General features: G+C 43.4%; 2 protein-coding genes and 2 pseudogenes across 3 annotated transcripts in view; 2 read left to right on the forward strand and 2 right to left on the reverse strand.

Annotated features, from left to right (window-relative positions):
* The first annotated feature begins 182 nt into the window (after window positions 1-182).
* Window positions 183-15,000, forward strand: part of LOC137971294 (uncharacterized) — a 43,540-nt gene continuing 28,722 nt past the window's right edge. Inside the window, exons 1-3 of one of the 2 annotated variants that reach the window (XM_068818099.1) lie at window positions 183-349; window positions 4,243-8,645; window positions 9,382-9,888. In XM_068818099.1, the coding sequence (XP_068674200.1) occupies window positions 4,276-8,645; window positions 9,382-9,403 (4,392 nt within the window). In that variant the 5' untranslated portion in view covers window positions 183-349; window positions 4,243-4,275 and the 3' untranslated portion in view covers window positions 9,404-9,888. Of the gene's footprint in view, window positions 350-4,242; window positions 8,646-9,381; window positions 9,889-15,000 lie in introns of those variants that run through there. The other variant, XM_068818098.1, reaches the window with a different exon arrangement.
* LOC137971297 (uncharacterized) overlaps window positions 2,398-15,000 on the forward strand; it is a 70,693-nt gene continuing 58,090 nt past the window's right edge. The window contains exon 1 of the mRNA XM_068818111.1: window positions 2,398-2,532. The gene's annotated coding sequence lies outside the window, so the exon portion shown is untranslated. The remainder of the gene's footprint in view (window positions 2,533-15,000) is intronic.
* On the reverse strand, window positions 10,443-11,606 carry LOC137971306 (uncharacterized; annotated as a pseudogene).
* Window positions 11,677-15,000, reverse strand: part of LOC137971305 (uncharacterized) — a 3,672-nt pseudogene continuing 348 nt past the window's right edge.

Below are 15,000 nucleotides of genomic sequence, written 5' to 3' on the forward strand. Positions count from 1 at the left end.
ATTTGTCGAAAATATATAATAATTTGTGAAGGAAATGCTTAAAGCCTAAATGAACCGTGAGGTTCTCTAGTTTTTTGACGAACAAATCATCCACCCTGACGCCGCTTCGCAAAAAGATACTATGGGTGTCCTGTGTACTGAAGCCGGAAGTTTGCCCAAGATCCTTTGCCACCGTCTTTCTTGATGGCCTTGATATTCCGTGGCGTCAAGGTTTGCAGCTGAGTGATTCGTTCGTTTAACGTTAACTAAGCTGCTTCTGGCTCTGGTTATTTACCGGTAGTTCTCATGTTCGATGTCAGCTGTATCTCATGAAACTGCGCAATGGTGTGATCATGATTCGACTAAACAGGTAATTTGAGCAATCCACTCTTGTCTCTGTGCGGTGATTTAAATTTATTGTAGCTCTCACACTTTGGAGAAAGGTGCAGATATTGTCATTAGAAGATAGAACTCATCTATAGCTACCTTCTATTTTAGAGTGTTTTTACAAAGACTGAGGGCATGTCTCTAAGTCTAGAAATGTATAGCTAAAAGGTTCAAGAACCTCTAAAATCAGTACGCGATGTAGAATGCTAGAACGGAAGAGGGCCTCTAAAATCTCTAAAAGTTCTAAAGTTCTAGAATATCTATGGTCCATGTTGCGAGTCTAAAATTTCTAAAGCTCTAGAATATGTAAGGTCTTCTAAAGCTCTAGAATATGTAAGGTCTTTGAAGGGTTCGAAAATTATTACGCACACGCTTAAAGAACGAACCATACACATATTCCTCCGTTCACTTTTTAGTCAAGTTTTCATGACCATTTGTAATTCGTTTGGGAAAGTTTTAGCTCAAACGAGCGCTTGGGCTTGATCAGTAAACGAGTGCTATATTCCGGACACGATCTCGGTAAAAAGTGTAGTTAACCGAACCGTAGAATGCAAGGTAAAATCCTAATCACTGAAACGAGCGCTTAGGCTTAATCAGAAAACGAGTGCTATATTCTTCACACGATCTCGGTAAAAAGTGTAGTTAACCTAACCGTAAAATGAAAGCTAAAATTGTAAAAGAGTGCTTAAGCCTAATCACTGAAACGAGCGCTTAGGCTTAATCAGTGAACGAGTGCTATATTCATCACAGTATCTCGTAAAGAGTGTGATTAACCGAACCGTAACATGAAAGCTCAAATTTGAATGAAAGAACGAGACTAGTTAGGCTTCATCAGTAAATGAGTGCTATATTCCTCTCACGATGTCGTTAAAAAGTGTAGTTAACCGAACCGTAAAATGAAAGCTAAAAATACACTCACCTTGAATACACTAGAAGCAATGCTTTTTCTGTATAAAAAACGGTCTTTCATGTTGTGAAGACTCCTCTATTTGTGAAGTGAGAATTTGTACACATGAACATTCAACAATTTTAAATGCTACACACACTGACGATTGTACTTGTGTTATGCACCTATCAATGTTAAGCCCCAGGGAGGGGGGGGGGGGGGGTGGGGTCGGGCATGGGGTGGGGATTTTGACATTTTCATTTAAAATAATTCAAATTCCCCACCCCTGGGACAAAATAATTGGTCAAAATGTCCACCCGGCGCCAAGTAAAGGTGGTAAAATGTCCTTTGTACGATCAAAATCGCTAGTCTGGGGAGGTACATGTAACATACAATCAAAATTCCTACCCTGGGGACAGACCTCGCGATCAAACACCCGTGGTTAGTCCGACCCCCCCTCCCTGGGGCTTAACAATGATAGGTGCATTATAAAATCAGATGAATCATGATCTTATTAAAGTACTTGGCTGATAGAAAATAAACTTAGCCTTAATGTAGTAAAGATTTAAAAGTACAGGATTATGGCAAATCAAGTCAAATGATCTTTATTTTCCGTAAATTAATATTAGTTTGCATTCCTTTAAAGATACACATGCAGGAATGCTCGGGATTTATACTTATACAAAACATGGACCACCCATCTGTGGACACAGTTCATCAACCACACATAATATCATTCCCAGGGCTTGCTCTGCCAACAGTTATACCGTGTTCACACTCAATGTTGATAATGATCAACTGATGCCATATATAATTCAGGCTATATCAAGGCTGCTGCCTAAGAACATTTTCGGGGAGCCCTTTGGGTTTCCAACATTAAAAGTTGGTAGCCCAAGTCATCTTTTCAAGAGCCCAGAATTAATTAATTCCAGCTGGGATCATATTTACAAGAAAGTAAGAAGGAATCAAGTAAGGCGCCGTTCGGGCTACTTGTTCAGAAATTTGGTCGCCCGCGCTCACAAATAAGGTGCCCCAGGTGACTGGGCGGCCGTTAGGCAGCAGCCTTGTACATTGTACGTACCATACTCCATTCAATTTTATTCAATTGTGGTTCTGTTCACATTTGTGAGAATCAAATACAATAGGCAGTGTGAGACAAAATGGCGCAGTATTGTGTGGCTACCATGGTTACATTATCATCACCATGCTTGAAGCGAGGAAAGAACCAAGGATTGCTTCAGAGAATAGAAGACAAATCCAAATCTTCGCTCCATAAAGTGGTTAGAAATTTTTGTCTGCTCATACCACCACGTGTTGAAATATGCACTGTAATTACTTCAAAGAAGCCCCTTGAGGTTGTTTGAAGTAATTACAATCCAGTTATAATCGGGGACTGTAATTAGTTGATGTGAATCCATTTCATATTTAATTCGATTACATATAATGAAATCATAATCAAGGCGAACACGGCTTTAGGCAAGCAGCACTCGACAGAAAATGATGCCCTCAAGGAGTGGTTAGCATTTTGTCGAAATTGCAGATGATACTGCTTCCCTACGGCTGATATTCTCAGAGTATGGTTAGTGCTAACTCTTAGTTGGGCTCTATAAAAACCTATAGTTATCTCAACCAAAAAATATAACAACGATTAGAATATGATAATACGGACTGATGATTGAGTATGACCCTATGGGATGAAAAGAAGCATAATGTCGTGAAGAAAAGTGTTTTCACTCATCGTGTTTACAGTGCCACTTGTAATGGAATGCTTCAAGACATAGTGAGAAAAGAGCAAGGAACTTATCAGATTCAGGTCTTTTTCGAAATAGGGAAAATAAGGAAACTACCGGAAACAAAGGAAAGGAAAGCTACTTCAACTTAAAAAAAGTCATTCCATGGGAGACCTCTTTAACAGCAGTGACCTAAATGCAACACAGTTAAATTATATTTATTGAACACCAGGGCCGATACCCACAAGTGGTTTTGCTCTTGGGGAAAGCTCCATGGTCATTTTGCACAAAAATGAAAAATGAAAACATCTCTCAGTGGTCGTACTCTCATTACATAATAATATATAGCATTACATTGTACATCATTCTCTAGAAAATTGTAAATAAGCAACATGTGCTGCAAATGTCCAAAATCCTTAGACTGTTAAATAATTGTGCGAAGAAAGATTCCAGAATGTTCTTTGACAATTTAGTAATCTAGGTTATTTTTAACTTTGCTGAATGGCTCATGTTTTTTTAAGGATGGTATTTTTGACACAGTTTTGCACAGTCTTGTACACGGACGGGTCTGCTGACTGCATGCAAATTATTGTTAAAGGTTGTTTGAAGAGAGTTGTAGAGGTAGCAAAAAACCAGCATCCTTTTTCCTGCTTAATTTTAACAATTTTTATACTTGTAACAAATGTATAATATCATGAATCGTTCATTTTCCCAGCCATACTGTGTTGTCTTTTTTTCATTAGAATACGTATGTGTACTTCTGTAGTCACTTGAAGAGACAGGCTGTTCATTTCTTCTGGTTGTAATCAGAGGTAATTCTTGCCGTTGAACTGCCCGTGCAGGCATTCGTTTGATCCTGGATTTCTTAGTTTTCCTGGCTTCAGTGAATCATATGCTTTGAAGTGAAGTGGTGGCAATTCTTAATCAGTTACTTAACCCTTTAACTCCCAATAGTGCCACTTATAGATTTTACTCTGTCTAACGCCAGACGATTTTACTCGTCAATGGGGAACCCCACATGGCTGAAAGGGTTAACAACAGCTGGATTCACTCAAAATCTATATCCCCATTAACCCTTTAACTCCCAGTAGTGCCACTTATAGATTTTACTCTGTCTAACGCCAGACGATTTTACTCATCAATGGGGAACCCCACAGGGCTGAAAAGGTTAATCAGTCATTTAATCAGTCGCTTAGGAAGACTCAATGGAATCCAATAAGTCAATCAATTAACAACTTTTTATTTTCCTTCTGTATGCAGATATGATGTGAAAAATCGGTAGTTTGGATTGCAATGGCCACACCTGGTCCCCTGGCCAGCTCCAAGGAGAAGACAAATGGGTCCAAGCTGAGTCGACTTATTATTGATGGTGGAACAACTGTAATGAGAAATGTTTTTGACATTCATCACCCTCCTGCAAACTTGACAGCTGATCTTAAGGCCTGTTATTCCATCCTTGACCAGCTTTTTCGTAGGAGAATTCTCAATGGTCACCAGTGGGACAAGCTCTTTCCTGTTGGTGGAGCTGCCCCCGACTCCACCACGTTTGATATCACTCTGTTGTTCCTCCTTCTGACCAACATTTGTGGACTTACCCCTCCCCACACTGGATGGCATTGCAAGCCGCCCCTAAGTGACACTTCTCGTGAGGCAAACCTTGCTCGAATTAAGTTTTTTCGTAATCAGTTGTATGGGCACATCACAACCACTGGTGTCGATGAACTGATGTTCAATGCTCTGTGGCAGGAAATCAGTGCCGTTCTAGTGTCTCTCGGGTTAAGTCAGGCAGAGGTTGATCGACTGAAGGCAGAGCGATGTGGAGAAGAGGATTATGTTGATGCCTTACGAGACTGGGCTGAGAGTGAAGGAGATCTCAAGACTCAACTTAATGACTTGCGGCAGAGTGTCGAGGAAAACGTATCCAACCTTAAAGACTTACGAATCCAGCAGTTAACAACCCAGAAGACTGTTGAGGAAGGCAATTTCAGGCTTGAAAACTTGCAAATTTCTCAGAACACAACCCAACAAGCTGTAAAGGAAAGCAATTCTAGGATTGAAGACATACATCAAATTGTTAGTGAAATGCGTGAGACACAACCTAACACCGATCAGGAGGAGAATATCCTAAAGAAACTTGCAAGGGTTGATACGCAACGTGATGTGAGAGATTATACAAAGACATACTTGGAAGGAACCCGTGAGTCTTTCATTGCTAAAATCAACACCTGGTTGGATGACAAGAGCTCTCCAAATCGTGTCTTGGTGCTCAGCGGAAATGCGGGGATGGGGAAATCTGTCATCGCTGCTGAGATGTGTAGAAGAATGCAAGAGGCTGGCAGATTGGCGGGAAGCCATTTTTGTCACCATGACAGTGCACGCCACAGGAATCCCAAGGTGATGATGCAGTCTTTAGCCTGTCACCTGTCATGCTGTCTTCCAGAGTACAAGAAAGCCCTTGTGGAACAGCTCTCCGGAAATCTGGGTGTAGAGATCAACGACATGGAAGTGCGGGATCTATTTGATTTGCTTTTTTTGGAACCCCTGAACAGGGTAGCAGATCCAGGTTTTACATCTCTTGTGGTAATAGATGCTTTAGATGAAAGTGAATACCAAGGACGAAATGATCTTCTTGACTTGATTGCCAACTTGTTTAAGAATTTACCGCTTTGGCTTCGATTTTTGGTGACGACGCGACCCGAAGTTAACATTTGGGACACCTTGAAAGATTTGCAACCACTAATACTGGAGCCAAAAGATGAAGACAACTTGAAGGTCATTCGTTTTTACTTTGAATGTAGTCTAAGCGATTTATTAGAAGTTGAAATGCACCAGCTGGTCTTAGACGATCTCGTGCAAAAGTCAGAGGGAGTCTTTCTGTGTGCCAAGTTTTTGGTAGATTTTATAAGGGACAAGTGTTCAACTCTTCTCACCTTGGAACAACTTGACAAGACCCTTCCGACAGGCATCGCGTGTGTTTATCAGTCGTATTTCCAACGGCTGGAACATGACTTGTGTAAGGAACTAAGCATAACTCAAGAGCAATTTCTATGTTTCCTGGGTGCAATTGCCGCTGCCAGGGAACCACTGCCACTGGGTTTTGTTCCTAAATTGTTGTGCACGAACTTGTCTTCCTCGATTGTTATGCGAAAGGCGAGCAAAGCCATCGCCATTGTGTCATCACTTCTTCCTGTTCACGAAGATCGCATTCACTTCTTTCATAAATCAGTCAAGGACTGGTTGACAGACAAGTCACGCTACAAGCAGCACAGTTTCAGTGTGGAAGAAATGGAAGGCCATAGGATCCTTTCTTCTCTTTGCTGTAACGAGTTTGACGAGTTAAAAAGCACAAGTATTGGCAACTCACAATCCTTCAGTGACACTTCAATGTATGCCTTGGAACATGGTGTTCAGCACATGTTACAGGTAGACCAGGACATGAAATCCTGCAGCCTTGAAAAAGGGGTTGGAAAATATGTGTCAGACCCAGAGCTTTTGTACGCAAAGCTTTGTGTAAACACTCCAGCAGCCACTGAAGATATCGTTGGTGTTATGAAGCAGGGTAGTTTGAAGACGATATCTACCGAGTTTCATGAGACCCTTTCGTCGATATTGATACTTTTAAAGAAGCACGGCGTAACCCTACAGAAATATCCCTTTACTGTTTTTCAAAGTCTGTTGAATGAGGGAAATAGTAAATTATCTTCCGACTCCCGCCAGCTTCTGGTGACCAAGTATTCCGATAAACCTCACATGGAGTTCTTAAACAAAAATGATTCCCCAACAGCTATTCAAGCTCGGTTTGTTTGTGGATCACAAGTGGCTTGTTTGGATGTGTCCCCTAGCTTAGAATACATGGTGTGTGAATGCCGCGATGGAAGCATTCAGTTTTGGTCACTTGCTTCAGGTAACCTTAAATGGAAACGTTATGTCAAACCAAAACAGTATGCAAGAGACGATGGTCCATTTAGAATCACTGTAACTTCGGACGAATTGGTTCGCGGTTTTTATCGTTCTGTGGTATTTCATCCTTTCAAGGATGTCATCTTGCCAGGAGTCCTAAACACTGCTTACTCCTTTGATGGAAACTTGAAGCCGCTTTTTCGAACCAGCAACTGCATTTTTTCTATTTGTTCTATTTGCGGATCCGAGATGTTAACTGATTGTCCCGACGATACAAAATGCCTCATGATGTGGAATCTGAACAATGGCAAGGAGATTGATCGTCTCAACAGTGATAAAGAAATTTTATCTTTTGGGATGTCCCAAGATGGAAAGCTTGTGGCAATTTCTCATTCAACGGGCTCTGTTTGTTTAGTTGACCGGGAAAATGGTTTTTCAACTCTAGCAGAGGTAGCTTCATCAGTGCGTTTTGGAATGATTAGGTTCTCACCAGGCAGTCGAGAAATTTATTGCTCAAATCGGATGGGTTTCGTCGAAATGTTTGGGTTAACAGAAATGACTGATTCGATTTACTGTATGGATGATTGGATGAAGTGGTTTTACTTTGAGTTAGAATCCCATAGAATCGGTGGCTTTTTGTTGGGAGATCCTCTGAATGTATTATGTGGTCCGCACTTTTATTCGGATGTAGTGCTTAACAGTCAATCTGTTTTAAGGAACCGCCCATGGGGAGGTTACATTGAACTAGTTTATGGGAATGCACTCTTATGGAAGAGCGCAGAATTACTAGTTATCGAAAGTGTGACATGTCTCCGATTCTCGTTAACCGGAGAGAGTTTGTATGCGATAATTTCCGTCGGTCTCCCATCTCGAATTATCGCTTGGGACGTTTCAAATGGGGAACTTAAGGGACAGAAAAAGTTAGACTTTGGCTCTTTCTGTGACTTTGTACCTTTAAATGAAGGTATTTTGATTGCAACTGAGAGCACTCTTGAACTGTGGAACTTTGATTTGTCAGTCTGCATGCGACGATGGAGTTTTGGCGCATGTGCTGTCTTTCCTGTTTCAGATGATCAGGTGGCATGCTTAACATATGAAACGCGAAAATGGGATACTCTTTGTAGAGATTCTGCGGCATTACTTGAACTGCCTCGCGGAGCATGTAAAAGGCAAGAAGGGATCATTTTGGATACTGTTGGTGGAGATACTGTGGCAACCTTTAAACTGCCGAACGGGAGGTTGATTGCTTGCTACAGGGACCTCCAGCTGTTTGCCTCGTTTGAATCCGGCTCAATCTTCATTGAAATGAGGCAATTGGGTAAAACAGAACCGCTGTGGCGTGCATTCAAGCTCCAGAATGACCGTTTGTCATCGTTTACGGGATCATTTTCTTCCAAGGGTCAATATATTGTTGTTCGTGATAAAGGCGACGCGTACATTCTCGATGCAGTTTCTGGTAATGTGCGTCTCGAATTTAGTGATGTCACCAATTGTAAATTCATCAGTGACGAGGAGTGTATTTTTCTAAAATCCGTTCACCCAGACGGCGGTCGCCTTGAGTTGTTCAACGTAAGTTGTGGAGATCTTCTCACTGTCATGGATGTTGACAGGGAATATGTACCCGAGACTTTTTCCAAGACTTTTCCTTTTGCAACTTGTCCTGGAATGGGTCTGATTGCCATTTGTTCAGACAAGCAGTCCGACGTAAAAATTATCAAGGTAATGCAACCGGAAGAGAAGACACTCAGCAGGGAGACCAAAAGGTAAGTTTGCAATAAATTGGTTAGAAGCCAATCTTTTTGAAAATGGATGTAGTCCTTCAAATGCTGTGCTCACCGTCGTGGCCAACAGCACTATGAGTGGAGACTTGTCGGCAAATGTACACACGTCCCGCCGGTATCACAAGGTATTCTGTATACTTTAAGCTTGCCCTCATTCTTGGTTTTCACTCAAGAGATCAACAGCCGCGTTGTTCAACGAAAACAAATAAAAGCGTGTGCATAATAAAGAGTTAAGTTCCCGGAGGATTGCGTCGGAACACCAACATGACCTCATGTGAAAACCGAGAATAGAGTACAAACCATTATCAATTGTGATTGGTTGGAGGTGTGTTTTTGGTTTCCATAACGATGATATGGGCTTGCATGACAGATGTTCTTGTGGACTCATTCTCGCTTCCATTCAGTAGGGCTTTGCCGCGGGGCTCTGGATTCAAATCCCGCGCTCTCCGGTTTCCCTCCGTAGCTCAAAGAAAAGCATTAAAATTCCGTTATGCCAACTTGTCTCGATATTTGTAGCAAAATGCCGTTTGCCGCAAATGCGATGCTAAATTTCTGGATTGCGTTTGCTAAAAAATGCAATTGGGGACAATTTTTCACCTCGTAAGCTTAAGTTTTCTATTCCACTGGAGAATCTACTAAAAACTTGACCACTTCATCTTCTTTGAGTGAAAAGTTGAAAGAGAAGAAAGAGTTGATTGATTTGTATGTTTGTCCACAGGTTCAAGCTTCAAAGGGGCTGACCAATTTACCTCACGGGTTCCAGCATTTTGTGGACAAATACTATTGCACTTTTTAAAACTTGTATGTATTCTTAACTCTGTATCAGACTGGCAGAGCTGTACTGTTATTCGTGATTTTTAGTAGATGGGCATCCATTTCATTAACTTGGTTGCCATGACCTATTGAGTATCCATGCGAGATTTTTTGCAGGCGACTGGTGCAACAACAGCATATACTACGTTGCTTGCATACAGCGTTTTTACGGTTTACGTCGCTGTCAATTGGCGACAAAAAAAGATACGATTATTACTGTGGATAGAAGTTTTATTCTTTTTAATCGGTACATCTTATTTAAGTGGTACTATGACGAAAATCACATCTTTCCTATCTAAGCCATTTCGAAACATAAACAAGTAGTCTGCGTGAGAAGAAAAACGCTGTTTACTTTTTTCAAATATCTCTTTTCGTTCCAGAGATATTCGAATTTTTAAAATATGCAAATTAGCCGAGTGATGACGTCATACACTCAATCAAATTTTGTTCAAATATGATAAAAAGAGATATCTCAGCCAATTTGTATCACATTTTTTTTTATTTTTTGCAGTAAGATTCTACTAAATGTTCTCCACAATATGAGCTTAACAGTTCTGTTACCATTGTTGGGAATTAGATAATTGCCTGACAACACAATGTTTTCCCGATAAACTCGCGCTAAAATCACTCACTCACGATAGAATTTTAAATAGATATATTTGTCTCTCACGATGTCCCGATCTCGATTACAACACACTTCGATTTCTAGAACAAAGACACTGCAAATTGTACAATGTGTTCTCTGATTGGTTAAAGTTACTAACGATGACAGGTTCGATGCCTATCCCTTTCCGGGCAACCAAACAATCAAATTCTATACGCATTAAAAATGTTTTGATTACGTAAACACACGATTTCCGACACCCTCCCCCCATTTGCCTCGAGAGAGCGAATGTCCACAAAACTTAAAACTGTTGGAAATTCAGTGATGATCATCAAATAATTATTATATGCATTGTTCACTGTTCATTGTTCATTTATATCCTGGATGCGAAATCTAGCTGCCGCTGCAGCATCCCGTCTCGGCCTGTAGACTGGTGCGTCTGCACTCAGGGTCTTTGGTGGGGTCTGGCCTGATGTGTCACAGCTTAACTCAAGTGGATACAAATGCTGAATTGGGCGCTCCAGTTGTGACTTTCCGGACTTTAGCTTAGCTCCACGAATCACGCCATCACGGCCGGTAATTAGGTCTTCAACGACTCCCTACTTCCAGTGTGCTCGGTTCCTCTCTTCTGATTTGATGATAACGACTTCTCCCTTGGATGGATAGGTCATGTCTCCTTTGTGCTTCAGCCGATGTCTCTCTCTCAGTCCACGAAGGTATTCTCTTGTCCACCGTGACCATAGTGTATCCTTGCACTTCCTCAAATACTTAGCTCTCTTCCGCAGGTCATGTTCCTCGATGCGATGAGGCTCTAACTCTGGTAGCATGTTGGGTTGACCATACAGGAAGGAACTCGGGGTCAGGATGGGTAGCTGAATGTCTTCATCCACGTAACTCAGTGGTCTGTTGTTGAGTGCCACTTCTATGTCCAACAGTATCTCTTGAAGTTCAGCACAGGACAGCAGGCCATTTCCAATACACTTGTAAAGAGCTCCCTTGACGAGTCCCACCATTCTCTCGAATTACCCTCCCCACCACGGTGCACGACTCAAATTGAACTGCCACTTGATCCCTTGGTAGGCGAGGAAATTCTGGAACCTTTCATCTTGCATCACTTGCTTGATCCACTCGGCGGCACCAACGAAGGTTCTTCCATTGTCTGAATACACCTTTTGCGGTCTTCCGCGTCGGGCTATGAAGCGCTTGAAACTCGCGAGGAATTCTTTAGTTTCCAAGTTGGGCAGCAAATCCAAGAACAAAGCACGTGTCAGGCTACAGGCGTACAGCAACACGTATGCCTTTCCTTCTGTCTTTGCGTTCTTACGGTACTTCAACGGTCCCGCGTAATCGACGCCGACGACTTGAAAGGGCGTTTGACCTTCAGTCCGATCCTTTGGGAGGCCTCCTTGGGGAGGGGATGAAAATGCTTGTGCTTGAAACCGCCGACAGCCGCGGCAACTCTTCACGATTCTTTTGGTCAATCTTCTTAGGCGCGGAACCCAGTACAGCTCTCGAACCTTTGTCATGGTACTGACAACTCCCCCGTGGAGCGTTCCAAGATGAACTTGTGTTATGAGCTTCTCTGTGAAGCACTGACTATCGGGCAAATACACCGGAAAATGCCCTTGGATTCTGCCTCGACATTCCAATACGCCGTCTTGGTTTGGTTGTAGATTCAGTTGCAACCGATCTTCTTGATATATAATGCTTATCCGCTGTGGCTCTTGTCTGGACTCTTTTCACCCAAAAGATTCTCGCTTTGTTAGTTTCTTCGGTGGTCAGCGGTCCCTTTAGACTTCCTATCTTTTTTGAACGGACGTTGTGGACGAACCGCATTATCCACGCACAGATTCTCATCGTCTTCCAGTAGGTAAACTTCTCAAGAAGGGTGTCTAGCTCATCTGTAGTTGTTATCTCCACAGCAAAGACTTCTCGCGTTGCTTTCACTTCTGCCATTGATTCATCTGATGCCTTGGTCACAATATCTGGAGGCCAGCACGCTTTGTTGTTCACCCACTTCGGTCCGTTGCACCAAGAGGGATGGTTTAGCACTTCTCCACCACGGCTTCCAAGGTCAGCAGGGTTCTCCGAGGTCCCTACGTGCCGCCAGATCACTTCTGAATGTGCTTGTATTTTCTCAACTCTGTTGCTCACAAACTGCTTATGTGTGCCTGGGGATCTGATCCAGTGCAGGGCAACGGTGCTGTCGAGCCAGCAGTACTTTTCCATTAGAGGAAATCCATCTAGGGCTGAGGCCACGTTTGCTAAGAGATTCACCGCCAAATGTCCAGACACCAATTCTAGCCGAGGGATCGTCAGTCCCCTTTTGGAGAGTCTTGCTCTCGCTGCCACAAGTCCCTGATTGACGCCTGACTCTTGAACGACTACAGCATACACAGCCGCGGCCACGCCTTTACCACTGGCATCACCAAAGGCGTGCAACTCGATTGATTGAATGTCCTCTTGATAGGCTGCTAAGGACCTTGGGACTTTAAGCTGCTCAGGAAGTCGCTCCTCCCATCGGGTCCAACTCTGCATCAACTCTCTTGGTAGCTTTGCATCCCAGTTTAGCTTTGCGTCACACACGTCACGGTAGAGGAGCTTACCCCCCAACGAGATAGGAGAGGCCAGTCCCAATGGGTCAAAGATCTTCGCCACTTTGCTTAAGATTCCCCGCTTGCTAGGATCAGCCTTCTCTTGTGGAAAACTCACGCCGACTGTATCGTTTTCTTTGTCCCATGGCAAACCAAGCAGGGTAGCTCCTTGTCTTCCGGGTACGTTTAACTGCTCTTTTGCGTACGTTCCTTCCTCGATCGAGACTGGTTCTGACGCGGCTGATTCCAACTCTTTCACATTCGAATGCCATTTATGCAACTCGAAGGTGCCCTTGGCGAATACGTTCTGAGAAGCTGATTTGATCTCTTTTGCCTTTTCACTTGTAGGGCCACCACTGATCAGGTCGTCTACGTACAAGCTTCGTTCAATTTCGCTGACAATGTCTGGGTAGTTTTGTCTGCAGCTCTCCAACAGGTGTTGAATTACGCCTCCCAGGAGGAACGGCGATGATGTCAGACCGAAACGGGCTCTAGTAAACCTCAGCGTCTCCACTGTTTGACTGTTTGGGTCCTTCAACCAATGAAATCTTAGGGCATCACGGTCTTGCTCTTTGATTCGGACTTGGAGGAAAGCTTGCTTGATGTCTCCTGTCACTGCAACTGGATGAAATCGAGAACGAACTAGGACACTCCAGAGCTTGTTTTGAAGAGGTGGGCCAGGATTTAAACACTCGTTTAGCGAGGGTGCACCAGAGTATGCCCGTGCTGACGCGTCATACACTACACGAAGCTTGGTGGTTTCTGCTGTGTCACGTACCACTGCCTTGTGGGGGATGTAAGATTCGTGCTGCCCAGTTGCAGGTCCGCTAACTCTCTCGACTATTCCGGTCTTGATTTGGTCTTGGATCACGTGATCGTAACGCTCTATCGTTCCTTGGCTGTGTAGCTTCTTTACGAGGCCGGTTAACCTGCGAAGACTGCCTGCTTCGTTGCTTGGTAGAGGTGGGTGGTTCCCTTTCCATGGAAGGCTAGTTTCGTACCAACCCTCTTCGTCTCGTCTAAGTTGCTCCTTGAACTCGGAATACACCTCCTCTTGATCACCAGTTGCACAATCCGCGAGTCCAAGTACGTCCAGTCTGCACAAGTTGTCGTAATCCACTGTTGATGTTTGAGTCAGGAACATTGGAGACAGATCCACTTCCTTGCCTGGTGAAATAATGGTCCATCCAAACTTGGTTTTTTCAGCGATAGGCTCGTTCGCGGCTCCAATAAGAGGTGCTGTTTCAGTCTTAATCTTGGTGTAGTCACACACCCCCAAGATAAGGTGCACTGGAAGGAATTCCTTAGTGTCCATATCGTCCATCTTCACTCCCTTTAAGTGGTCGTACCTTTCCAGGACCTGTTGGTAGTGAGGGTTTTCCAGGGATAAAAGTTGTTTTTTGTTTACCAAGGTCACGTCCGTTTCGAGGAGGAAATCGCCCTTCAGTGATCTTATCTGGACCTTAAAGATCTCTACATGCTTAGTAACCACTCCCATCATCATTTCGATCTGTCGTACTTCTCTTTGATGAGGACGAGTCTTTAGGCGATCAAGTAACGCTGCTGAAGAGTACGAACTTCCGGCACCGGTGTCTAGCAACGCACGACACTTAACTCCCAGCACTTCCACTACGACGACCGGATAAATCACAGTTTGTCTTTCCATTGTAGTCGCTGTCATTAGCTGGTTACTAACGCTGTTGCAGATGGACGTGTGATGTCTTCTCTGACAAATCTGGCACAAGGAACGGCTCTTACAATCCTCAGCTCTGTGTTTGCTTCCGGTACAATTGAAACAGAGGCGTTTGTTGCTAAGGACTTTCTTGCGATCATCGACGGTGACAACCGTTTTGCAGTCAACCGATTTGTGTTCTTGCTTTCCGCAATAAACGCATCCCCGATTTCTGCCATCTCTGTCCTGTTGGATTTGAAAATTCTTGTCACGTCAGGGCTTGTCACTTTGTTTAAGTTGGATCGGGTTTCTTTCTGTCCATTTCCGGAGTTCATCCACTAACTTTGGGAAATTCCATTCTCGCCAAGAATCGTCTGTTCGCACAAGATCCCCTCTTATCCCTGGCAGCTTGTCGATAGTCATCCGAACGTATCCATTCACCTCTCGCAGTTTCCCCATTGTTTCCAACGATTGCACGTTGAAAAGAAGCTTCTCGTAGAAATCGTGGATTCTAGCTGGCTGTGTTCCACCAATTGTAGGCAAAGACATGATGTTTTCCACGTACGTGTTCACGACTTCGCTTGTTTGGCCATACTTTCTTGTCAGGATGTTCTTCGCACGCTCGTATCCCTCTGATGAAAAGGGCAAGCCGTC

The sequence above is a fragment of the Montipora foliosa genome, chromosome 9 (assembly GCF_036669935.1).
Source record: "Montipora foliosa isolate CH-2021 chromosome 9, ASM3666993v2, whole genome shotgun sequence".
NCBI classification, from domain to species: domain Eukaryota; kingdom Metazoa; phylum Cnidaria; class Anthozoa; order Scleractinia; family Acroporidae; genus Montipora; species Montipora foliosa.